The sequence below is a fragment of the Thalassophryne amazonica genome, chromosome 4, assembly GCF_902500255.1.
Source record: "Thalassophryne amazonica chromosome 4, fThaAma1.1, whole genome shotgun sequence".
Lineage (NCBI taxonomy): Eukaryota > Metazoa > Chordata > Actinopteri > Batrachoidiformes > Batrachoididae > Thalassophryne > Thalassophryne amazonica.
The window spans coordinates 21,860,316-21,886,970 of NC_047106.1; the positions used below are offsets into that span (position 1 = coordinate 21,860,316).

At 39.6% G+C, this 26,655-nt stretch overlaps 2 protein-coding genes across 3 annotated transcripts in view; one reads left to right on the forward strand and one right to left on the reverse strand.

Moving 5' to 3' along the window:
• relb (v-rel avian reticuloendotheliosis viral oncogene homolog B) overlaps nt 1-13,733 on the forward strand; it is a 32,712-nt gene extending 18,979 nt beyond the window's left edge. For both annotated transcript variants that reach the window (XM_034169224.1, XM_034169225.1), the window contains 6 exons: nt 81-172; nt 3,104-3,235; nt 3,344-3,448; nt 5,537-5,752; nt 5,934-5,999; nt 12,979-13,733. In XM_034169224.1, coding sequence (XP_034025115.1) covers nt 81-172; nt 3,104-3,235; nt 3,344-3,448; nt 5,537-5,752; nt 5,934-5,999; nt 12,979-13,436 — 1,069 coding nt within the window. In that variant the 3' untranslated portion in view covers nt 13,437-13,733. The remainder of the gene's footprint in view (nt 1-80; nt 173-3,103; nt 3,236-3,343; nt 3,449-5,536; nt 5,753-5,933; nt 6,000-12,978) is intronic.
• mrpl28 (mitochondrial ribosomal protein L28) overlaps nt 3,098-26,655 on the reverse strand; it is a 38,980-nt gene continuing 15,422 nt past the window's right edge. Inside the window, exon 7 of the transcript XR_004560418.1 lies at nt 3,098-3,224. The gene's annotated coding sequence lies outside the window, so the exon portion shown is untranslated. The remainder of the gene's footprint in view (nt 3,225-26,655) is intronic.

The window sequence follows — 26,655 nt, forward strand, 5'->3', positions numbered from 1 at the left end:
TGTTTTTCTTTGCATACATGATCATCATCTCTTTAACATGACCATGAGTTGTTGTTTAAAAACCATATCTCCATTGGCAGCTTCTCTAACCTCGGTATTCAGTGTGTAAAGAGGAAGGACCTGGATGATTCACTTCAGAAGAGAAGGAGCCAAAATGTCGACCCCTTTCAAAGTAAGACCAGTCAAACCTAACACACACACACACACACACACACACACTTACATTGTGTCAGCTAACCCTCAGAGGTCACTGAACACAATTGTGACAGTTCTGTTTTCTACTTTGTTAAAGAGTTTGTGTTTTACCTGCACTTTTGTTCTAGAAGTATAACTCAGGGGCGTAGCCAGAAATGTCACTAATGTAGTCTTCAAAACCTATGGGAAATTAATCATTTTCTAAAACAAGCATGTTTTAACCACTTCATTTGGTGTTTTGAATGATTCAGAAAGGTGTGCCATTTTCAGAAACAATTATTTTTCTGCACTCGAAAATGGTGAATCATTTTCTGAAGCCATTTTGTTTGTTTTTTTCATTTCGCATTTTGACTCAGTGGAACATTTTCTGAAAGACTTATCATTTTTGCTCACTTCAATACATCGAGGTGTTGACTGAAGCAGTTTGCTCAGTTGCTGTTTGAAATGATTCAAAACCTTAAAACACTTTGTGAAATTGTTTGTTGGTTTTGTGTTTCAAAATGGTTAATAGTTTTCATGTTTTATGCATTTCAAAACAGTGACACATTCATTAAAACAATTTGTTCATTTAGTGTTTTGAGTGATTCAAAACAGTGAGCCAGTTTTCTGAAATTTCTTTAGTTTGTTGTTTTATGCTCTTCAAATCAGAGACCTTTTGTTGTGAAAAGCTTAAGCCTAAAATTGCCAAGCCAGCTCTGACTTTGTTGTAATGATTCAGACCAGTAATGTCATTCAGCTGTGTGTGTGTGTGTGTGTTTGTTTTAATAGATTAAGTGAATGGATCCTAAAATTCATAAGTACAACTTGCTCATTAAAAAAACAAACTACTCACTAAGGTCAGGCGTGACATAATCTGGGGCAAAAATGGTAAAATGACAAATATCTGTATACTACTAATTTTTTTTACCCACTGTAATTTAAACCACTAAATGATGCATCATGATGCAAAGAGATGACCAAAGAGAGTTTCAAATTACTACCTCAATTCCAATGAAGTTGGGATGTTGTGTAAAATGTAAATAAAAACAGAATACAATAATTTACAAATCCTCTTCAACCTATATTCAATTGAATACACCACAAAGACAAGATATTTAATGTTCAAACTGATAAACTTTATTGTTTTTGTGCAAATAATTGCTCATTTTGAAATGGATGCCTGCAACACGTTTCAAAAAAGTTGGGACAGTGGTATGTTTACCACTGTTACATCACCTTTCCTTCTGACAACACTCTAAGTGTTTGGGAACTGAGGACACTAATTGTTGAAGCTTTGTAGGTGGAATTCTTTCCCATTCTTGCTTATTGTATGACTTCAGTTGTTCAACAGTCTGGGGTCTCCATTGTCATATTTTGCGCTTCCACACATTTTCAATTGGCGACAGGTCTGGACTGCAGGCAGGCCAGTCTCGTAACCGCACTCTTTTACTATGAAGCCATGCTGTTGTAACACGTGCAGAACGTGGCTTGGCATTGTCTTGCTGAAATAAGCAGGGACGTCCCTGAAAAGACGTTGCTTGGATGGCAGCATGTGTTGCTCCAAAACCTGGATATACCTTTCAGCATTGATGGTGCCATCACAGATGTGTAAGTTGCCCATGCCATGGGGACTAACACACCCCCATACCATCACAGATGCTGGCTTTTGAACTTTGCACTGGTAACAATCTGGATGATCTTCTTCCTCTTTTGTCCGGAGGACACGACGTCCATTATTTCAAAAAACAATTTGAAATGTGGACTCATCAGACCACAGCACATGTTTCCACTTTGCGTCTGTCCATTTCAAATGAGCCCAGAGAAGGCGGCAGCATTTCTGGATGTTGTTGATGTATGGCTTTCACTTTGCATGGTAGAGTTTTAACTTGCATTTGTAGATGTAGTGACGACCTGTGTTAACTGACAATGGTTTTCTGAAGTGAAAAGTGAACTGAATCTTCTGATTATATTATGGACTGTAGATGATGGAATCCTTAAATTCCTTGCAATTGAACATCGAGAAACATTGTTCTTAAACTGTTGGACTATTTTTTTCATGCAGTTGTTCACAAAGTGGTGATCCTTGCCCCAATTTTGTTTGTGAACGGCTGAGCGTTTTGGGGATGCTCCTTTTATACCCAATCATGACACTCACCTGTTTCCAATTAACCTGTTCACCTGTGGAATATTCCAAACAGGTGTTCTTTGAGGATTCATCAACTTTCCCAGTTTTTTGTTGCCCCCGTCCCAGCTTTTTTGAAATGTGTTGCAGGCATCCATTTCAAAATGAGCAAATATTTGCACAAAAACAAAAAAGTCTATTAGTTTGAACATTAAATGTCTTGTCTTTGTGGTGTATTCAGTTGAATATAGGTTGAGGAGGATTTGCAAATCATTGTATTCTGTTTTCATTTACATTTCACACAATGTCCCAACTTCATTGGAATTGGGGTTGTACTCATTCACTAAGTATAATGATTTTCATGACAGTTTGTGAAAAGGTCAGGCTTGGCCTTGAATGGATAATGTCTTGGGGCAGACTGGGATAAATGGGCGGAATCAGGACATTTAAAAATCTTTTTATAAATGTTTGACTTTCAAACATATTAGAGTGGGTTCCTACTCAGAGAGTGTGGTTTTATCAGGATTAGAAATGACCATGAAAGCATCTTTACTCTAAAGATAATTTATAGAACTTTAATTGCAATTAAAAAAATTATTCATTTCTGTAAAATTTACATACTGTAAGCCAGCGTCAGTGAACACAACATCTTAAAACAGCCTGAGTGAGTCACATGAACCTTTCATATTTTTATTACTTTGGGGCATAAATAGAAAAGTCATTCTTAATCCAGGATAACACTTTGTTTGGTCTGACAGTCTTCAAACGGCTGCACCCTGATGCTTTTGGTGTCTTTTTAACCTTCAGCAGGTCACTCGAAGGGCATCGAGGACATGGACATGAACGCGGTGCGTCTGTGTTTCCAGTGCGAGCTTGAGTGGGACAACGGCAGGAAGGACTGTCTCAGTCCACTGGTCTCCAACCCCATCTATGACAAGAGTGAGAAAACACACACACACGTAAATCTACTTCCTTCCTTAAAAACATGTCCGACGCTCACTGAGTGTTGCTGCCTTGTTTATTTTTTATTCATTTTTAAATAAACAGAGGCCACAACTACATCCCAACTGAAGATCAGTTGTCTGAACCTGTATCGAGGTCCGTGCACCGGAAAAACGGAGGTTTACATGTTATGTGACAAAGTGCAAAAAGGTGAGCGAGGACACCAGCAGTTCTGTTTGTTTCCCTTCTGGTTTTATTTGCATCACACGCACGCACACAGACACATCACATTTTTGTCTCAGCTCGTATGATAGCATGACTGTGTACTACCCACGGAATTTCCAGAATGTTCTTGCCAATTAGTGTTAATGGTGTAGCAGGTGTTGCACATAGAGACTGCATTCATTTGGTGCTTTAAAAATTGCAACAAAAACAATGAGATTCTACTCGGCCTGTTTCCTGACTTTCCTAAAAAAACAAAACAAGAACAAACTTTTATTTTTCTGGACTGTATATCTCTATCATGTTTACACCTGAAACATGCTCAAAGTGCTTCACAGTGATCTCTCTCTGTCACACACACATGCTCACAACACACAGTTTTAACCTGTATCAAAGTTTTTTGTTTTTTTTTTTCTCTCCCAGAAAATTTGAATCTTGATCTTATTCATTTAAAAAAAAGTCCTTTTTAAAACAATACAAAAGGAACAAAAATATAGTGAAAAATTATTTTTAAATTGTTTAAAAAGTAAGCGACTACACTTTTTTTAATACAGTATTTTAATAATTCTGTCAAATGAAATGACTACATCCAGTACTGGATGAATGCTGTAGGCATACAAAAACAACTGGTCATCTAATGCAGTATTTACAAACTGTCTGACCATTTTCAACTTTCAAACTGCAAAATGTATTTTAGCTGTTGTTCTGGAATTCATATTTTTTTTTGGGGGGGAGAGGTTGTTTAATTAGGGAATAACCCTGTTGTGTCTGATGATTTGTGGAAGTTTATGCTGGATTTTACGGTCGCAAATTGTGTTTTACCGGCGACATGTTAGCAGAGCCAGTAAAACAGATATTCGTGACTGTAATCCAGCATTAACATCCGCAAATCATCACACAAAAGGATTATTACCATTCTAATCCAATTTCAATATTTGCACGGATCCATGTCCGCCACGGAAGGCTACTTCTTAATCCGCATAATAATAATAAAAAACTGTTCTTAGTTCATAAAACTGTTACGCAGACAAAGGGTGTGGCCAGCTCGTCAAAGCTTACTGTAACAACAGCGTCTCCATGCCAAACTGCAAATTCTGTGAGCAGAATCCACATCAATACTTTCATATGGTATCTTAAATTAATCCATTTCTGCATCGTCATAGCTACGCCACTTTCTCTCGCTCTCAGCTAACAGCGTAGCAGCGCACGTTCAGGACACGGAGTAATACATCAAATGTGAACTGGTTGAATATTTTGCCACTATCCACGCAATATTTTATGGTCTAAAATCTCACACGATTAACCAATCAGATTTGTGGAAAAAATGTCATTTGATTAGAATCAGATTTTTACAACCACATTATTAGATTGATCATTGGGAACTGTTGTTGTTGTTTTGTCATGTACCAGATAGGATTTCTTTTTTAAATGATGGTGCTTTTATCTTGCTAATTATTCACTTTCCCAGCTTTTTTTTTTTGTTGTTTTGTAGTTTCTGCAGTGTTTTGTCACTTTATGAATTTTTATTTTTAATTTAACGGGCACAAGAAAATTATTTTTGACAATCCTACAGTACCTAAAGTCTTTACAGAGTTTCTACAACTATTTATTTTTCATTCCATGATGTAGACGTCAGCATGAACAATATGTACATTTGTTCATAATAATGAAGAATTTGATTTTATGTCCGCAGTTGCTCAAGTTATATTTTTGTACTTAATGATGTACAATGTCAAATCAACAAGTCTGAGTTTGAGTATTAATGGAATCTTATTTACCAAAAAAGTCTATAAACATGAGTGATTTATAAGTATTTCTTCAATTTTCTTCCTCAAATCTTCATTGTAAGCTTTCATGTGGAAAACATCTAATGAGCCTGAACTTCAGTGTGTCCTTGTTAATCCAAAGATGCTTAAATGAGTGATTTCAAAAGTGTATCTTCATATTGTAGTGGAGTAAAAATGAAGGGTATCTGATGTATAATCTGCATTCTCAGACACGAGATTAGGTAGAATTACAACCGGCTGCATTTTTGTACTGGCTGCACTGACGCTTTGGTCTCTGAACGGTCCACAGATGACATTGAGATCATCTTCAGGCGAGGTTCGTGGAAGGCTAGCGGGGAATTCGCCCAGACAGACGTCCACCGGCAGATTGCCATTGTGTTCAAGACTCCACCTTACCAGGACCAGGACATGACAGAAGAAGTGGAAGTCAGCATCGTCCTGCGCCGCCTCTCAGATCAAATGGAAAGTGAGCCAGTGTCCTTCACGTACCTGCCGTGTAATCCAGGTGAGTCGGGACCACACGGCCTTGAGCAGTCTGCTATTTGAACCTTTTTTTTTCTTCATAAATTAACAACTTTGTCACACAATTTTACCCAATCAGTGTAAGCTGATTGGGTAAAATTTGCATTCTGTGAAACTGATGTAATAAATGTTTTGTTTTGTTTTTTTTTTCCTCCCCATTTCAGATCCATATGGGGTGAAGAGAAAAATAAAGTCAGATATCCACTTCAGAAACAGATCCTGTGTGACAGGTGAGGCCTGATGTAATATTAAATTTTTATTACTATTTTTAATGTGTAAACCACCAGCCTGTCACTATGTTATTACATATACATTCCAATTAAACTGCTTAAAATATTTAACTTACACATTTTGGGAAATACTGTGGCACAAGCAGTTAGCGCACTGCCCCCGAAACAAAGTTTCAAGGTCCTGTATGCTCCATTCTCCTCGTCTGCAAGGGCACCCGGCATAAAATTTGTGCCAAATCAATATGTGGACCCGTGTACAGTGCATCTGGAAAGTATTCACAGTGCTTCACTCGTTTCCACATTTTATGTTACAGTCTTATTACAAAATGGAGCAAATTAATTTTTCCCTCAAAATTCTACTCATGACAACATGAAAAAAAGTTGTTTTTTTTAGTTGAAATTTTAGCACCTTTATTAAAAAGAAAAATTATGAAATCACATGTACGTAAGTATTCACATCCTTTGCTCAATACTTTGTTGATGCATCTTTGGCAGAAATTACATCATCAAGTCTTCTTGAATATGATGCCACAAGCTTGGTGCACATATCTTTGGGCAGTTTTGCCCATTCTGAAAGGAATACCAGGGACTGAAAGGAACACCAGATTCTGTCCAGTTTTGGACAGTATTGATCAGATGTCAAGGCCACACAGCACTACATACAGTGCATCTGGAAAGTATTCACAGCGCTTCACTTTTTCCACATTTAATGTCACAGCCTTTTTCGCCCTCCAAATTGTACTCACAACACCCCATAATGACAACATGAATAAAGTTGTTTTTATGTTTGCAAATTTATTACAAATAAAAAACTAAGAAATCACATGTACATAAGTATTTTTGGGCAGTTTTGTCATTCCTCTCTGCAGCACCTCTCAAGCTCCATCAGGTTGGATGGGGAGGGTTGGTGCACAAACATTTTCAGATCTCTCCAGAGGTGTTCAGTCAGATTCAGGTCTGGGCTCTGGCTGGGCCACTCAAGGACATTCGTAGAGTTGTCCTGAAGCCACTCCTTTGATATCTTGGTTGTGTGCTTTTTGTTTGTTTTTTTACATTGTCATTATGGGGTATTGTGTGTAGACGTTTGAGGGGGGAAAAAAAGAATTTCACCTATTCTGGAATAAGGGTGTAACAAAATGTGGAATAAGTGAAGCGCTGTGAATACTTTCCAGATGCACTGTAGAATTTGCTGTGGTGACCCTGAGCAAAAATGGGAGCAGCAAAATAAATAAATGATTTATTTATTTTATAAACAGCTGCTTTTACAGTAAAATGCTTTTGCAGTATAGTGAGTATTAATAGTTTGCTCTGTGATTCTTATACTGTGAAGACAGTGTATAAAAACAAGTTCTCAGCACCAGCTTTACATATTTAACTTTACTATCTGCAGAGAATGATGTTCAGTTGTGTTCCCAATAGTAGCGGCGTGTTTATAAAGTGGGGAAAAGCTCAAAATCCCTAAAATAGCTTTTATTTCCATGTATGCAAATGCATTGGGAACACTGCACATTCTATTCCAAATCAAAAATGAAGAAAAATTTATCAAGTGATTACTTTACATAAAGTTTAGAAAAAGAAATATTAGGCTGTTAAACAAATAGCAGTGTCTGCATTTTTCTTTCTGTGACCCTCATTACATCCTTACAGTTGGCTGTTATTTAAGAAGGAATGCAGCAAATGTTGTACATGTGAGTTGTTGTGCATTTGTCTCCAAAAATCTGAGCAAAATGGGTCGTTCCAGACATTGTTTCGAAGAACAGAGTACTTTGATTAAAAAGTTGACTGCAGATGGAAAAAACATAGAAAAAGAAGTGCAGAAAATGATACGCTGCTCAGCTAAAATGACCTGAAATGCTTTAAAATGGCAACAACAACCAGAAAGATGTGGAAGAAAATGGAAAGCCACCATTCAAATGGGTTCACAAATAACCAGAATGACCAAGACTCAGCCAATGATCATCTCCAAGGTGAAGTTACCAGTGAGTACTATAACAATTAGAAGACACCTATGTGAAACCAAGATATGGGCAAGAAGCCCCCGCAAACTCCTACTTTTGAAAAACGTGCTGAAGAGGTTACATTTTGCCAAAGAACACACTGACTGGCCTAAAGAGAAATGGTGCAACATTTTATGGACTGATGATTGTTCTTTTTGGGTCTAGAGGCTGCAGACCCCCAAAAACTGAATTCAAACCACAGTAAACTGTGAAGACCGTGGAGCAAGCATCATGATATGGGGATGTTTCTCATATTATGGTCTCGGGCCTATTTGTTGCATACCAGGGATCATGGAAAATACATCGGAATAATTGAAGAGGTCATGTTGCCTTATGCCAAAGAGACAATCCCCTTGAAATGGGTGTTTCAACAAGACAATGACTCCAAACACACCAGCAAGTGAGAAGTATCTTGGTTTCAGACCAACAAGATTAATGTTATGGAGTGGCCAGCCCAATCCTGGGACCTTAAGCCGACAGAAAACCTGTAGGCTGATGTCAAAAATGCTGTTTCTGAGGCAAAGCCAAGAAATGTAGAGGAAGTGTGGAATGGAGTCCAGTCATCCTCAGCTGGAATACCTGTTCATAAGTGCCAGAAGTTGGTCGACTCCATACAACACAGATGTGAAGCAGTTCTCAGAAACAGTGGTTATACAACCCCTGGCAAAAATTATGGAATCACCGGCCTCGGAGGATGTTCATTCAGTTGTTTAATTTTGTAGAAAAAAAGCAGATCACAGACATGACACAAAACTAAAGTCATTTCAAATGGCAACTTTCTGGCTTTAAGAAACACTATAAGAAATCAAGAAAAAATATTATGGCAGTCAGTAACGGTTACTTTTTTAGACCAAGCAGAGGAAAAAAATATGGAATCACTCAATTCTGAGGAAAAAATTATGGAATCACCCTGTAAATTTTCATCCTCAAAACTAACACCTGCATCAAATCAGATCTGCTCGTTGACACTGACCCTGTGCCATGACATTGATCCTACGTGTCTTCTTGCAAGGAATGTTTTCTCAGTTTTTGCTCTATGGCAAGATGCATTATCATCTTGAAAAATGATTTCATCATCCCCAAACATCCTTTCAGTTGTCCAAAATATCAACGTAAACTTGTGCATTTATTGATGATGTAATGACAGCCATCTCCCCAGTGCCTTTACCTGACATGCAGCCCCATATTATCAATGACGGTGGAAATTTACATGTTCTCTTCAGGCAGTCATCTTTATAAATCTCATTGGAACGGCACCAAACAAAAGTTCCAGCATCATCACCTTGCCCAATGCAGATTCAAGATTCATCACTGAATATGACTTTCATCCAGTCATCCACAGTCCACGATTGCTTTTCCTTAGCCCATTGTAACCTTGTTTTTTTTCTGTTTAGGTGTTAATGATGGCTTTCGTTTAGCTTTTCTGTATGTAAATCCCATTTCCATTAGGCGATTTCTTACAGTTCGGTCACAGACGACTCCAGCTTCCTCCCATTCGTTCCTCATTTGTTTTGTTGTGCATTTTTCGATTTTTGAGACATATTGCTTTAAGTTTTCTGTCTTGACGCTTTGATGTCTTCCTTGGTCTACCAGTATGTTTGCCTTTAACAACCTTCTCATGTTGTTTGTATTTGGTCCAGAGTTTAGACACAGCTGACTGTGAACAACCAACATCTTTTGCAGCATTGTGTGATGATTTACCCTCTTTTAAGAGTTTGATAATCCTCTCCTTTGTTTCAATTGACATATCTCGTGTTGGAGCCATGATTCATGTCAGTCCACTTGGTGCAACAGCTCTTCAAGGTGTGTTCACTCCTTTTTAGATGCAGACTAACAAGCAGATCTGATTTGATGCAGGTGTTAGTTTTGGGGATGAAAATTTACAGGGTGATTCCATAATTTTTTTTCTCAGAATTGAGTGATTCTATATTTTTTTCCTCTGCTTGGTCTAAAAAAGTAACCATTACTGACTGCCACAATCTTTTTTCTTGATTTCTTAGTGTTTCTTAAAGCCAGAAAGTTGCCATTTGAAATGACTTTAGTTTTGTGTCATGTCTGTGATCTGCTTTTTTTCTACAAAATTAAACAACTGAATGAACATCCTCCGAGGCCGGTGATTCCATAATTTTTGCCAGGGGTTGTATAATGAAATATTAGTTCAGTGATTAACAGGAAAACTAAATCATCAAGCATTTTTCAGTTCATACAGTACATGTTTACACTTGTAAAGAAAAATGAAGACACTGCTATTTTTTTTGAACAACCTAATATTCCTTTCTTCACTTTCTGTATAATAATTCAAGGATGCTTTATTGTCATGCCATATACAGTAGTGTTCAGAATAATAGTAGTGCTGTGACTAAAAAGATTAATCCAGGTTTTGAGTATATTTCTTATTGTTACATGGGAAACAAGGTACCAGTAGATTCTCACAAATCCAACAAGACCAAGCATTCATGATATGCACACTCTTACGGCTATGAAATTGGGCTATTAGTAAAAGAAAAAAAAAAAAAGTAGAAAAGGGGGTGTTCACAATAGTAGTGTGGCATTCATCAGTTCATCAGTTTTGTGGAACAAACAGGTGTGAATCAGGTGTCCCCTATTTAAGGATGAAGCCAGCACCTGTTGAACATGCTTTTCTTTTTGAAAGCCTGAGGAAAATGGGACATTCAAGACACTGTTCAGAAGAACAGCATAGTTTGATTAAAAAGTTGATTGGAGAGGGGAAAACTTATATGCAGGTGCAAAACATTATAGGCTGTTCATCTACAATGATCTCCAATGCTTTAAAATGGACAAAAAAAAAAGACGCATGGAAGAAAACGGAAAACCACCATCAAAATGGATAGAAGAATAACCAGAATGGCAAAGGCTCACCCATTGATCAGCTCCAGGATGATCAAAGACAGTCTGGAGTTACCTGTAAGTGCTGTGACAGTTAGAAGCCACCTGTGTGAAGCTAATTTATTTGCAAGAATCCCCTGCAAAGTCCCTCTGTTAAATAAAAGACATGTGCAGAAGAGGTTACAATTTGCCAAAGAACACATCAACTGGCCTAAAGAGAAATGGAGGAATATTTTGTAGACTGATGAGAGTAAAATTGTTCTTTTTGGGTCCAAGGGCCGCAGACAGTTTGTGAGATGACCCCCAAACTCTGAATTCAAGCCACAGTTCACAGTGAAGACAGTGAAGCATGGTGGTGCAAGCATCATGATATGGGCATGTTTCTCCTACTATGGTGTTGGGCCTATATATCGCCCTTGAAATGGGTGTTTCAACAAGACAATGACCGCATGCACACTAGTAAATGAGCAAAATCTTGGTTCCAAACCAACAAAATTAATGCCTCGCAGATGTGAAGAAATCATGAAAAACTGTGGTTATACACCTAATTAATTTTGTTGGTTTAGAACCAAGATTTCTTGTTGAAACACCCATTTCAAGGGCATGTCCTCTTCAACATAAGGCAACATGACCTCTTCAAGTATTTTGACATATCCAAACTGATCCATGATACCTGGTATGCAATATATAGGCCCAACACCATAGTAGGAGAAACATGCCCATATCATGATGCTTGCTTCACTGTCTTTACTGTGAACTGTGGCTTGGATTCAGAGTTTGGGGGTCATCTCACAAACTGTCTGCGGCCCTTGGACCCAAAAGAACAATTTTAGTCTCATCGGCCCGCAAAATATTCCTCCATTTCTCTTTAGGCCAGTTGATGTGTTCTTTGGCAAATTGTAACCTCTTCTGCACGTCTTTTATTTAACAGGGGGACTTTGTGGGTGATTCTTGCAAATAAATTAGCTTCACACACGTCTTCTAATTGTCACAGCACTTGCAGGTAACTCCAGACATTTTTCCCCTCTCCAATCAACTTTTTAATCAAACTACGCTGTGCTTCTGAACAATGTCTTGAATGTCCCATTTTCCTCAAGCTTTCAAAGAGAAAAGCATGTTCAACAGGTGCTGGCTTCATCCTTAAATAGGGGACACCTGATTCACACCTGTTTGTTCCACAAAACTGACGAACTCACTGACTGAAAACCACACTACTATTATTGTGAACACCCCCTTTTCTACTTTTTTTTTTTTTTTTTACTAATAGCCCAATTTCATAGCCTTAAGAGTGTGCATATCATGAATGCTTGGTCTTGTTGGATTTGTGAGGATCTACTGAATCTACTGGTACCTTGTTTCCCATGTAACAATAAGAAATATACTCAAAACCTGGATTAATCTTTAGTCACATAGCAAAACTATTATCCTGAACACTACTGTATGTTACCCCGTAACATGATAAGTAAGGATGACAGATGGTGCAAACCATACCATTTTAGAACCCTATTGACCAAAACAATTTATCATTTTTTACTGAAATTGGAGCAACTTTTGACCCCTATACAAACTGAATGTGACCTTTGTCACCATTTGTGTTGTTTTTACCCCATAACTCCACAACATTCTGTCACAGATGGTCCAAACTATACCTTTTTGGAATCGTTATGATCAGACAAATGTGGTATAGTTTTTAACAAGATTGGAGCATTTTTACATTTTGACCTCTGTGTAATTCTTCATTGACCCCTAGCTGGCTATCATGCATTTTGTGTAGGCCATGGTACACTGAGGCTGGATTCTAAGTGTTGTTTCGACACATTAAGTGATACAGAAAACCTGCTTGGCCCATGGACTACCACTGAGATTAACGGTGTTGGTCGTCAAAGCTGTTGCAGGGGGTGGGGGCAAAGTGTGGACAATTTGATACCTGGACACGCTGCGGTAGACTGGCAGCCTGTACAGGGTGTACTCTGCCTCTTACCCAGTGACTGCTGGAATAGGCTCCAGCACCCTTGTGGTCTTTAATTGGACTAAGCAGGTTTGGAAAATGGATGGATAGCTGGACACAAGGTATCTGTGGTATTTTTCAGATGATAAAATGCAAACTGTAACATAAATTCATTATTCTCCTGCAGCTAAATGTGCAACCGAAGCAGAACCGCTGTCCTCGCAGCTGTTCCAGTTCCCACAGTCTCAAAGCATGACGTCTCCGGAGGAAAGGCTCTGTACTGCCCAACCTGGCACGTCCACTTCAGGGGACATCTGCTGCAATGATCTGGACCCTGACTTCAGCTCTGAAGATATTACTATCCTCAATCAGCTGCTTGACATGCAAGGATTATGGGATGCATTTCCCAAGGCAGCCATCAACCAACCCGTGGCTTCTGGCTTTGACCAAGGGCTTGATACCAATGCAATGTTTGCCAACGTGGACGTGAACTTTAACCCAAATTTTGAGCCATACACACAGGACTTCTCGCATTACAGTGACCTGCAGTTTAGCATGCTAGTCAATGAGAACCAGAGCTCACACTCGGAGCCTCAGGACAGCCCTTCCCATATGATTCAAGTGAAGGTCGAAGAGGAGCCATAAGGGAGCAGTTAGTTTTATGTAGTGCACTTATCTGCTCCATTTCCTGTTTAATCTGTACACATTTAGAGTCAGGATTGAACTGTTCATCAAGGCTGTCTTCGCTCTGACTACGTGATAGGTTTGCAGACTTTTTTGGACATTTTTGTGTTTGTCTGAAGATCTTGCTGGTCATGGCTTCAGCAACAAGAGTAATATTCCAGGCTGATGCATCCGGGAGCAGACTGGGTTCTCCTCCTGGTGCTGTGAGCATTAAACTCATGTTTGTAGTAAATGTTAAAAGATAAACATATGGCCAGTAAACACATCTTGGAAGACTGTGTCTAGCATAGTCCTTAAGATCAGAGTTCTACTGGTGCCACGCACAGAATGGCATCAGAATCTGCGTCTGTGAATCATAGATAAAGAAACTGGTAAAGGCTGTAGTTTAACGGATTCCACTGATGGACAAAACAGCACTGAATGCCAAAAAACCTCTATATATGGTGGCAACATGGAAGCCCAACAGGCACAAAAAACAAAAGAGCGGAGCTGTACATGGTGGCCTTTTGAGCACAAACAAACATGAGCCGAATGTGGTCCCCATATAAGGTCAAACCAGGTATGTCAGCGTGCCACGGCTCACCACATCCACTACGCCACAGTGGTAACCACCCAGGCCGATATTTTTTCCATCCCAAACTTCAGAAAAGCCATCTTTATCTGCCGGAGCCAGGTGAAACATCGGCGTACTCTTGACTTTTTCTAGGCCCAGATATTTGCGCTACCTGGCCAAAATGTCATAGCAGACATTCCATTATAATACCACCTGGGCAACTGGTTGTTTGGCACTAGGCCTCCAAAGAGACCAAGTACCAAAGACAGTTGCTGTATTAGTTTCTACACAAGAATACAGATAAAAACCCATCCTTAAATAATGGCTTCTTGATGACTAGACGTCAGCTTTTATCCTCCTTTTGAAGTATACTAGCAGATTCAGGTTGAGTTGGGTTTCTGTCTCAAATGCCGGTGGTAGCGACACCATCGAGTCAGACACCACTGTTTATAAGTAGACAACACAAACGCTTGATCTCAGTTTGATAGCAATAGCACACAAACGCAGCGCTCAAATTACTCGTCACCTGGATGTGGCCTTTTTAAGCATTTCACGGTTTGTCTCTGCATCATTCTGCACGAGTTCATTTCAACAGGACTTTGGGGAATGGGCCTGACTATTTGCTGGAAGCTGTCAGCAGTATTAAATGTATTTTAGATAATAATGCACATGTTCAGATTGTCACATGCAGCACACTGTTATAGATTAATACTCCACTGCTTTAATATTTAACCTACTGTAAGACAATAGAAACCAGTCCTGGTAATTTATACTTCCTTTTGTCCTGTGGTTTCACTCATGCTAATTATCCACATTTACAGCTTGTGTTTGGCTCCACCCTCTTGCTATCTGTCCCTGGTATTATGTCAAAGACAAAAAACATTAAATGCCTGTTAACTCTTGCTTAAGTGACTGCTTGTTTTGTGATTACATGTAGAAGATAATGTGTAAAGCGAACTGAAGAAAAAAAAAAATCGTGTTTCTGCCTTTCAAACAATTTTCACGTAATCAAAACAACGTAATGACAAACATCCAAATCCTCTGTCTTTGGCCTTCTTCAGACTGGCAGTGAAAATATGATTTATGTGCATATCAGACTTGAATCTGATTCCATGCTGCAAGTCTGGAGAGTCAAAGTCTCCATAACAAACATATTTAGCTTGAAACAAAGTACGATATACAACAACTGACAAAGGAGAGCAGTTCTTTAGAGACATTTATGGCATCATAAATTGGCTTCTTGTAAAACAAGCAGGACCCCACTAAACTGTTAAACAAAAAAAATCTGAAGCAGATATGGATCTGTACCAAAATAAAACCTGCTCTTCCCCAAATCAAAGAACATCTCCAAACACTGAAATGTTTATATATATATATATATATATATATACACACACACACACACACTTTCCAGTAAGGGAAAGTTCAACATGCTGATTGTAATCAAAACACAAAAGAGACACCTCACGGTACTCTGGATCCAGAAAATATTCACAGCGCTGCATGTTTCACATTATGCTACAGTCTTACTCCAAAATGAATGTCATTTTTTTCCCCTCAAAATTCTACACACAATATCCCATAATGACAATGTAGGATTTTTTTTTTTGCAAATTTATAAAAAAAAAAAACAAAAAACTAAAATCACGTGTACATAAGTATTCAGTCTTTGCCATGAAGCTCAAAATAGAGCTCAGGTGCATCCTGTTTCCACTGATCATCCTTGAGATGTTTCTACAGCTTAACTGGAGTCCACCTGGGGTAAAATCAGTTGATTGGACATCATTTGGAAAGGCTCACACCTGTCTACATATAAGGTCCCACAGTTGACAGTGTATGTCAGAGCACAAACTGACCATGAAGTCAAAGGAATTGTCTGTAGACCTCCGACAGGATTGTCTTGAGGAACAAATCTGGTGAAGGGTACAGAAACATTTCTGCTGATTTGAAGGTCCCAATGAACACAGTGACCTCCATCATCCATAAATGTAACAAGTTCAGATCCACCAGCACTTTTCCACGAGCTGGCTGCCCGTCTAAACTGAGGGATCCGGGGACAAGAACCTCAGCAAGGGAGAACCCAAAGGTCACTCTGTCACAGCTCCAGCATTCCTCTGTGGAGAGAGGAGAACCTTCCAGAAGGGCAAGCATCTCTACAGAAATCCACCAATCAGGGCTCTATGGTAGAGTGGCCAGACGGAAGCCACTCCTTAGTAAAAGGCACATGGCAGCCCACCTGGAGTTTGCTAAATGGCACCTGAAGGACTCTCAGACCATGAGAAACAAAATTCTCTGATCTGATGAGAAAAAGATTGAACTCTTTGGTGTGAATGCCAGGCACATCCCTACAGTGAAGCATGGTGGTGGCATCATCATGCTGTGGGGATGTTTTTCAGCAGCAGGAACTGGGAGACTAGTCAGGATTGAGGGAAAGATGAATGCAGCAACATACAGAGTCATCCTGGATGAAAACCTATTCCAGAGTACTCTTGACCTCAGACTGGGGTGACGGTTCATATTTCAGCAGGATAATGACCTTAAACACACAACCAAGATATCAAAGAGTGGCTTCAGGACAACTCTGTGAATGTCCTTGCGTGGCCCAGCCAGAGCCCAGACCTGAATCTGATTGACCATCTCTGGAGAGATCTGAAAATGGCTGTGCACCAACACTCCCCATCCAACCTGATGGAGATGAGAGGTGCTGCAAAGAGGAATGGACAAAACTACCCAAAGATAGGTGCACCCAGCTTTGGCATCATATTCAAGAAGACTTGAGGCTGTAATTGCTGCCAAAGGTACATCAACAAAGTATTGTGCAAAGGTTGTGAATACTTATGCACATGTGATTTCTTAGTTTTTTATTTTTAATAAATTTGCAAAAATAAAACTTTTTCATGTTGTCTTTATGGGGTGTTGTGAGTACAATTTGGAGGGGAAAAAATAATTTACTCCATTTTGGAATAAGGCTGCAACATAAAATGTAGAAAAAGTGAAGCGCTGTGAATACTTTCCATATGCAAGGTACTTGCATCAAAATTCTTCAAGTAAACATACCACTGTCCCAGCTTTTTTGAAATGTGCTGCAGGCATCCAATTCAAAATGAGCAAATATTTGCACAAAAACAAAGTTTATCAGTTTGAACATTAAATATCTTGTCTTTGTGGTGTATTCAATTGAATATAGGTTGAAGAGGATTTGCAAATCATTGTATTCTGTTTTATTTACTTTTTACACAACGTCCCAACTTCATTGGAATTGGGGTTGTATAATTCATGAGGTGATTACCTGGCCCAGGGTGGGTTTGATTCAGACACTGAAATGAAAACTTCATCTTCACAACAAAGCTATCACTTCCCACCTATCCCGGAGGACCGTTAGGGCATGACTAAAGTTATCTCAAGAAGAGACAGCTACTACTACTACTACTTACTACTACTACTGTTACTTGCAAAAATGAAGAGGTAAAAAGTTCAAAGGAAAAAGATAACAAAAGTATGACACCAACGTTTTAGCACACTTACCAGTGATGATACAGTGCAAGTGCCTTCCCCTTAACTACTACTAAAATGCTCAATAGCCTACGTCACTCCTCATATGTCAAAGTATATGTGTGCCAAGTTTGATTAAGTTCTGAGGTGTCATCAATCAAATCAATCAATTTTTTTTATATAGCGCCAAATCACAACAAACAGTTGCCCCAAGGCGCTTTATATTGTAAGGCAAGGCCATACAATAATTATGTAAAACCCCAACGGTCAAAACGACCCCCTGTGAGCAAGCACTTGGCTACAGTGGGAAGGAAAAACTCCCTTTTAACAGGAAGAAACCTCCAGCAGAACCAGGCTCAGGGAGGGGCAGTCTTCTGCTGGGACTGGTTGGGGCTGAGGGAGAGAACCAGGAAAAAGACATGCTGTGGAGGGGAGCAGAGATCGATCACTAATGATTAAATGCAGAGTGGTGCATACAGAGCAAAAAGAGAAAGAAACAGTGCATCATGGGAACCCCCCAGCAGTCTACGTCTATAGCAGCATAACTAAGGGATGGTTCAGGGTCACCTGATCCAGCCCTAACTATAAGCTTTAGCAAAAAGGAAAGTTTTAAGCCTAATCTTAAAAGTAGAGAGGGTGTCTGTCTCCCTGATCTGAATTGGGAGCTGGTTCCACAGGAGAGGAGCCTGAAAGATGAAGGCTCTGCCTCCCATTCTACTCTTACAAACCCTAGGAACTACAAGTAAGCCTGCAGTCTGAGAGCGAAGCGCTCTATTGGGGTGATATGGTACTACGAGGTCCCTAAGATAAGATGGGACCTGATTATTCAAAACCTTATAAGTAAGAAGAAGAATTTTAAATTCTATTCTAGAATTAACAGGAAGCCAATGAAGAGAGGCCAATATGGGTGAGATATGCTCTCTCCTTCTAGTCCCCGTCAGTACTCTAGCTGCAGCATTTTGAATTAACTGAAGGCTTTTTAGGGAACTTTTAGGACAACCTGATAATAATGAATTACAATAGTCCAGCCTAGAGGAAATAAATGCATGAATTAGTTTTTCAGCATCACTCTGAGACAAGACCTTTCTGATTTTAGAGATATTGCATAAATGCAAAAAAGCAGTCCTACATATTTGTTTAATATGCGCTTTGAATGACATATCCTGATCAAAATTGACTCCAAGATTTCTCACAGTATTACTAGAGGTCAGGGTAATGCCATCCAGAGTAAGGATCTGGTTAGACACCATGTTTCTAAGATTTGTGGGGCCAAGTACAATAACTTCAGTTTTATCTGAGTTTAAAAGCAGGAAATTAGAGGTCATCCATGTCTTTATGTCTGTAAGACAATCCTGCAGTTTAGCTAATTGGTGTGTGTCCTCTGGCTTCATGGATAGATAAAGCTGGGTATCATCTGCGTAACAATGAAAATTTAAGCAATACCGTCTAATAATACTGCCTAAGGGAAGCATGTATAAAGTGAATAAAATTGGTCCTAGCACAGAACCTTGTGGAACTCCATAATTAACTTTAGTCTGTGAAGAAGATTCCCCATTTACATGAACAAATTGTAATCTATTAGACAAATATGATTCAAACCACCGCAGCGCAGTGCCTTTAATACCTATGGCATGCTCTAATCTCTGTAATAAAATTTTATGGTCAACAGTATCAAAAGCAGCACTGAGGTCTAACAGAACAAGCACAGAGATGAGTCCACTGTCCGAGGCCATAAGAAGATCATTTGTAACCTTCACTAATGCTGTTTCTGTACTATGATGAATTCTAAAACCTGACTGAAACTCTTCAAATAGACCATTCCTCTGCAGATGATCAATTAGCTGTTTTACAACTACCCTTTCAAGAATTTTTGAGAGAAAAGGAAGGTTGGAGATTGGCCTATAATTAGCTAAGATAGCTGGGTCAAGTGATGGCTTTTTAAGTAATGGTTTAATTACTGCCACCTTAAAAGCCTGTGGTACATAGCCAACTAACAAAGATAGATTGATCATATTTAAGATCGAAGCATTAAATAATGGTAGGGCTTCCTTGAGCAGCCTGGTAGGAATGGGGTCTAATAAACATGTTGATGGTTTGGATGAAGTAACTAATGAAAATAACTCAGACAGAACAATCGGAGAGAAAGAGTCTAACCAAATACCGGCATCACTGAAAGCAGCCAAAGATAACGATACGTCTTTGGGATGGTTATGAGTAATTTTTTCTCTAATAGTTAAAATTTTGTTAGCAAAGAAAGTCATGAAGTCATAACTAGTTAAAGTTAATGGAATACTCAGCTCAACAGAGCTCTGACTCTTTGTCAGCCTGGCTACAGTGCTGAAAAGAAACCTGGGGTTGTTCTTATTTTCTTCAATTAGTGATGAGTAGAAAGATGTCCTAGCTTTACGGAGGGCTTTTTTATAGAGCAACAGACTCTTTTTCCAGGCTAAGTGAAGATCTTCTAAATTAGTGAGACGCCATTTCCTCTCCAACTTACGGGTTATCTGCTTTAAGCTACGAGTTTGTGAGTTATACCACGGAGTCAGGCACTTCTGATTTAAAGCTCTCTTTTTTAGAGGAGCTACAGCATCCAAAGTTGTCTTCAATGAGGATGTAAAACTATTGACGAGATACTCTATCTCACTTACAGAGTTTAGGTAGCTACTCTGCACTGTGTTGGTATATGGCATTAGAGAACATAAAGAAGGAATCATATCCTTAAACCTAGTTACAGCGCTTTCTGAAAGACTTCTAGTGTAATGAAACTTATTCCCCACTGCTGGGTAGTCCATCAGAGTAAATGTAAATGTTATTAAGAAATGATCAGACAGAAGGGAGTTTTCAGGGAATACTGTTAAGTCTTCTATTTCCATACCATAAGTCAGAACAAGATCTAAGATATGATTAAAGTGGTGGGTGGACTCATTTACTTTTTGAGCAAAGCCAATAGAGTCTAATAATAGATTAAATGCAGTGTTGAGGCTGTCATTCTCAGCATCTGTGTGGATGTTAAAATCGCCCACTATAATCATCTTATCTGAGCTAAGCACTAAGTCAGACAAAAGGTCTGAAAATTCACAGAGAAACTCACAGTAACGACCAGGTGGACGATAGATAATAACAAATAAAACTGGTTTTTGGGACTTCCATTTGGATGGACAAGACTAAGAGTCAAGCTTTCAAATGAATTAAAGCTCTGTCTGGGTTTTTGATTAATTAATAAGCTGGAATGGAAGATTGCTGCTAATCCTCCGCCCCGGCCCGTGCTACGAGCATTCTGACAGTTAGTGTGACTCGGGGGTGTTGACTCATTTAAACTAACATATTCATCCTGCTGTAACCAGGTTTCTGTAAGGCAGAATAAATCAATATGTTGATCGATTATTATATCATTTACCAACAGGGACTTAGAAGAGAGAGACCTAATGTTAATAGACCACATTTAACTGTTTTAGTCTGTGGTGCAGTTGAAGGTGCTATATTATTTTTTCTTTTGAATTTTTATGCTTAAATATATTTTTGCTGGTTATTGGTAGTCTGGGAGCAGGCACCGTCTCTACGGGGATGGGGTAATGAGGGGATGGCAGGGGGAGAGAAGCTGCAGAGAGGTGTGTAAGACTACAACTCTGCTTCCTGGTCCCAACCCTGGATAGTCACGGTTTGGAGGATTTAAGAAAATTGGCCAGATTTCTAGAATGAGAGCTGCTCCATCCAAAGTGGGATGGATGCCGTCTCTCCTAACAAGACCAGGTTTTCCCCAGAAGCTTTGCCAATTATCTATGAAGCCCACCTCATTTTTTGGACACCACTCAGACAGCCAGCAATTCAAGGAGAACATGCGGCTAAACATGTCACTCCCGGTCCGATTGGGGAGGGGCCCAGAGAAAACTACAGAGTCCGACATTGTTTTTGCAAAGTTACACACCGATTTAATGTTAATTTTAGTGACCTCCGATTGGCGTAACCGGGTGTCATTACTGCCGACGTGAATTACAATCTTACCAAATTTACGCTTAGCCTTAGCCAGCAGTTTCAAATTTCCTTCAATGTCGCCTGCTCTGGCCCCCGGAAGACAATTGACTATGGTTGCTGGTGTCGCTAACTTCACATTTCGCAAAACAGAGTCGCCAATAACCAGAGTTTGATCCTCGGCGGGTGTGTCGTCGAGTGGGGAAAAACGGTTAGAGATGTGAACGGGTTGGCGGTGTACACGGGGCTTCTGTTTAGGGCTACGCTTCCTCCTCACAGTCATCCAGTCGGCCTGCTTTCCCGGCTGCTCGGGATCTGCCAGGGGGTAACTAACGGCGGCTAAGCTACCTTGGTCCGCACCGACTACAGGGGCCTGGCTAGCTGTAGAATTTTCCACGGTGCGGAGCCGAGTCTCCAATTCGCCCAGCCTGGCCTCCAAAGCTACGAATAAGCTACACTTATTACAAGTACTGTTACTGCTAAAGGAGGCCGAGGAATAACTAAACATTTCACACTCAGAGCAGAAAAGTGCGGGAGAGACAGGAGAAGCCGCCATGCTAAACCGGCTAAGAGCTAGTAGCTACGCTAAGCTAGCGGATTCCTAAAAACACGCAAAGTGAATAATGTGTAAATAATTTAGAGGTGATTCAGCAGAAGGAGTGCTTTAGTTAAGGCACGTACAGATTACACTGGGAAACAAATCGTAATCTAGATAACTAGATCAATCAATCAATCAATCATTTTTTTTTTTATATAGCGCCAAATCACAACAAACAGTTGCCCCAAGGCGCTTTATATTGTAAGGCAAGGCCATACAATAATTATGTAAAACCCCAACGGTCAAAACGACCCCCTGTGAGTATCAAAAGCAGCACTGAGGTCTAACAGAACAAGCACAGAGACGAGTCCACTGTCCCAGGCCATAAGAAGATCATTTGTAACCTTCACTAATGCTGTTTCTGTACTATGATGAATTCTAAAACCTTACTGAAACTCTTCAAATAGACCATTCCTCTGCAGATGATCAGTTAGCTGTTTTACAACTACCCTTTCAAGAATTTTTGAGAGAAAAGGAAGGTTGGAGATTGGCCTATAATTAGCTAAGATAGCTGGGTCAAGTGATGGCTTTTTAAGTAATGGTTTAATTACTGCCACCTTAAAAGCCTGTGGTACATAGCCAACTAACAAAGATAGATTGATCATATTTAAGATCGAAGCATTAAATAATGGTAGATCAATCTAACTGCGCAGATTAAACAGCTAACAGATACAGAAAAACACCGCTGTGCTCCGGAACAGGAAGTGATACAATACCGCAGTGAGAGCCAACCACCAGTAGAGGTAATTGTGTGTGTATAATGGCTTGGACAGAAGAGGGACACATTCACACACACATATACAGTTGTCTCTTAGTATATGATGCATGAATCCATGCATCATATTCATGCAGATGCATGAATTGTCAGTTTGAAGAAGCATTTGCAATGTCGAAGTAGCCTGAGACTCCACGCTATGCACAAAGGTATTAACAACAGCTCCAGCTAAACGGGAAAAAAAAAAGGCGATTGTATGAGGGAGGTGATATGGAACAAATGTAGTCTACATATTTAGAATGGTGAGGTTGAAGAACTGGTTAAACATACTTCAATAACTACTACTAAACAGCCGCAGGTGTGGAATGTCCCTTCTTGTTTTGTTGTCGTCTTTGGCGGCCTGCTGTATTCCGGGTCACTTCAGGCTACGTACGAAGCACACTGAACATGTGTTTGGCTTTGTTTACAATGTAGGTAATGATAAACACAACGCGGTTAGTTAAGGTTGTCAGAATTCTGGTTGGGTGAATCGGCGTCTTATCGCCGCAACGCTCCCTCACTCTTTAAAGAAAGGTCAGTTTCAAAGCACATGGTTACTCTTAGATAAACTTAATAAGTTAAAAGAAATGACCTTTGGTCTTTGGTCACACAGCCGCTGCTCGTTTCAACACTCCTAAGAGTTTTCTTGATGGTCACAGTAACACTGTATATTTCATCACACCCACAAACCTATTTAAGTGTCAGTAACAGGAGGCGCCACTGTTGGAGCAGGTGTCACCTTTTCTGGCTCTGCCGTCACGTTTGACTTGACCTGATCTCACATCACTAAAAGCCAGTGGGAAACTCCACACAGGGCTGGTCTCCAAACACTTTCACGCAGACGCACAGTATTTCCTGTAAGATGAGATCATCAGAGCATGTTGCCAGCTCCTGTCTGGACATGTGAGCTTCAACAGACGACCGCCCTTTAATACAAACAGCAGAATCAGGATTCAGAACCCTGCTGTTGGACTGCGATTATCTCGTCTATCCTGAGCTTCTACCTCATGAACACAATTTAGGTTCACAACACAATATGTGTGAAAAATTCACAATGCAGCTCACTCTGAACTTTTCACAAACTTTTACAGGAATACTGCTGCATCATTAATTGAGCGCTTTACAGCAAATAGCAGCTAAAATTTGCAGATGGGGGGGTGGGGCAGATAGGAAAGAAAAATAAAGTATTGCATTTTCTAACTCGAGCAGTTCGAGTAATAAGTGTTTTCCTCATCTATGTATTTAACATATTCACAATTACATTATGTACTTACACTGAACTTACTAAATAAAATCATGCATGCACATTTTAATATATAGATGATTTACCGCCCCCTGCTGGAATGGTTAATCCAGAATGTAATTATCAACGTCCATTGTTCAGTGTCGTTAGTTAATATATGTAGCTTCTCTAAAAATATTAATCCTATCAACGTTTAGTTTTGGCGCTGTTCATCATTGACCCAAAAAATACAAGCATACCAAATGGTAAATGTCAGCTCTCCACTGTGCGTGTTCAAAATTACATGCATGCACAGCTTTTTGTCTGCCTGCAATCTGCTGTAAGCAGGTGCTTTTACTTTGACAAAGAGATGGTGCGGTGCCTTCAAATGTTTTGTTTGGTCCACAGCCCAAAGATATTCAATTTACTGCAAAATATGAGTAAAGCAGCTACTAAAATTAATCATAAAATATTCACCTTTAAGAAGCTGAAATCAAAGAATTTGGATTTTTTTAATGACTCAAAATAATTAACTGATTATCAAAATAGTTATTAATTTAACCAACTGCAGGGAGAGATACACACTGACGTTGCAGGACCATGTGATGTTCTCCGGCTTTTACAATTGGCTGTGAGTAACAGATCGCCTCAAGAGCAGAGAGAAACTGCAGCTAAAAAGTCGTAGTTTCAGTAGCCGATCTGCCAATTACCTGTTAGTAATGGAACAGGTCTCAGTCTCAACTTGATCTAAATTCTGGGTCTGTTTGTGAAGCTTAGAGCTAGTGGCCAGCGCTCACCTTAGTATTTTCTCTGCTTTCCTGTCATTTTAATGCTGATGAATTATACCTTAGGTGTGTTTTTTTTAGCCAACTGATTCTGCTCTTTTTTCTCTGTACGAGGTGCAGAGGAAAATGCGCGGGAGTAGCGTCTGTGGACAACAGCATGCTGGACTGACCGTGAGATACCATGCCTGAAGCTGACGCAGCAGATGTTTTTGAATTTCTGTTTTCCGTTTCTTCAGCTTAGTAAACCTTTGTAAAAAACAAACAAACAACAACAAAAAAACTGTAACTGTTAGAATGGCCTAAGCAGTGGGTCATCCCTCAGTGTCTTGTCTCCTTGAAGTTTTTTCCTCAACATCATCAGGGGGAGTTTTTCTTTACCGCTGTTGCCTGTGTGCTTGCTCTAGAGATTGGTAAGGTTAAACCTTACTGGAGTGAAGCGCCCTGAGGCAGCTTTGTTTTGATGTGGTGCTATATAAAATGTAATAAATTGAAAACTGAACTAAGTCTGTGACATTCAGTGACTGACTTTATTCATAGAAACATGACAAAAGTTGATCTGGATGCGTAAGTGCATCCATGAACCCCAGAGGATTAATTAATATATCGTGATTTAAACCATACCATGACTATAAAACTGTGATTTGTATCAAACTGAGAAGGAAGTGTGCCATGGCACTCCTATGAAAAGAACAAAGTGTAATTGGGCACGCTCCAAATGCACTTGCGCTATAGACAGGACATCCATCTATAAGAGATTCCATTTGTTATAATAAAATCTACAACTCCACGAAGCCAGAAAGTCTGTAAGCTTTTTGTTAATACGAACTAATACAGTTGTATTAAAAAAAAAAAAAAAAAAAAAAAAAACTCAGGAATTCTCTGAGACTCAAACAATTAAGAAAATTGTGATCCCGTTACATTTTCATTAAGACACTGCACATTTCTAAACCCTTGCACAGTTTGTATCGTGTCTTCAAATGTTACGGCTTTAAAATGTTCATAAATGTAATATTACTGAATACTTATTGTTAAAGAAATTGGGCGAGAGCAGTGACTAAAACTAAATCATTTTTTGGAAAATGCCTAAAAATAATCAGCTATGGTCTGTCTCAGTTATGCTTGGACACATTACAGGAAAAAGAACAACCCAGATGAACTTCCTATCTGTTTGCACACAGAGAAAAATTACCAGATTTGACAACGATGTGGTGAATTTAACTCTTGTGGATGATATGTACAGTAACGGGTAATTCCAGACTAATTCAATCACTATAAAAGGAGAAAAGTTTTTGTTTACAGATGCCAGGTATAGCGTTTTTGTAGTTGCTAGGTTTCAACACCCACGAGAATCCCCAGACCAGCTGGGACTCCCCAGCTCACAATAATAGGTTGTTGCAACCACAAACCCAGTGACAGTTTATGTCAGACACGCTGAAACTGAAACCAAGAGACAAACGGCTGTTTTATGTTTTCATAAGGCTCGTGCTCACTGGCCCGCCTCAGCATCATAATAGGATGTCTGCTAGAGCTGAGACATCGGGCGGTGTTCGGGGAGCAGGTGTGAGGTTTGTGATAACGCAGTTTGGAAGTTAGTATGGAATGCTGAGAAAAAAGACAAAAAGAAACAAGCAATTTCAGAGTTTGAAGGTCAGGAGTGGTGCCACATGTTGCCTTATCTACCACCTCAAAACCACCTGGTCTGGGTCCTTTGGCTGCATTTCGACAGACTTGAGGTCAAATGTTACCTTCTGAAAGAAGGTCATCCATCTGCTGACTCTACTGACAAACAATGGTACTGCGACAAAAG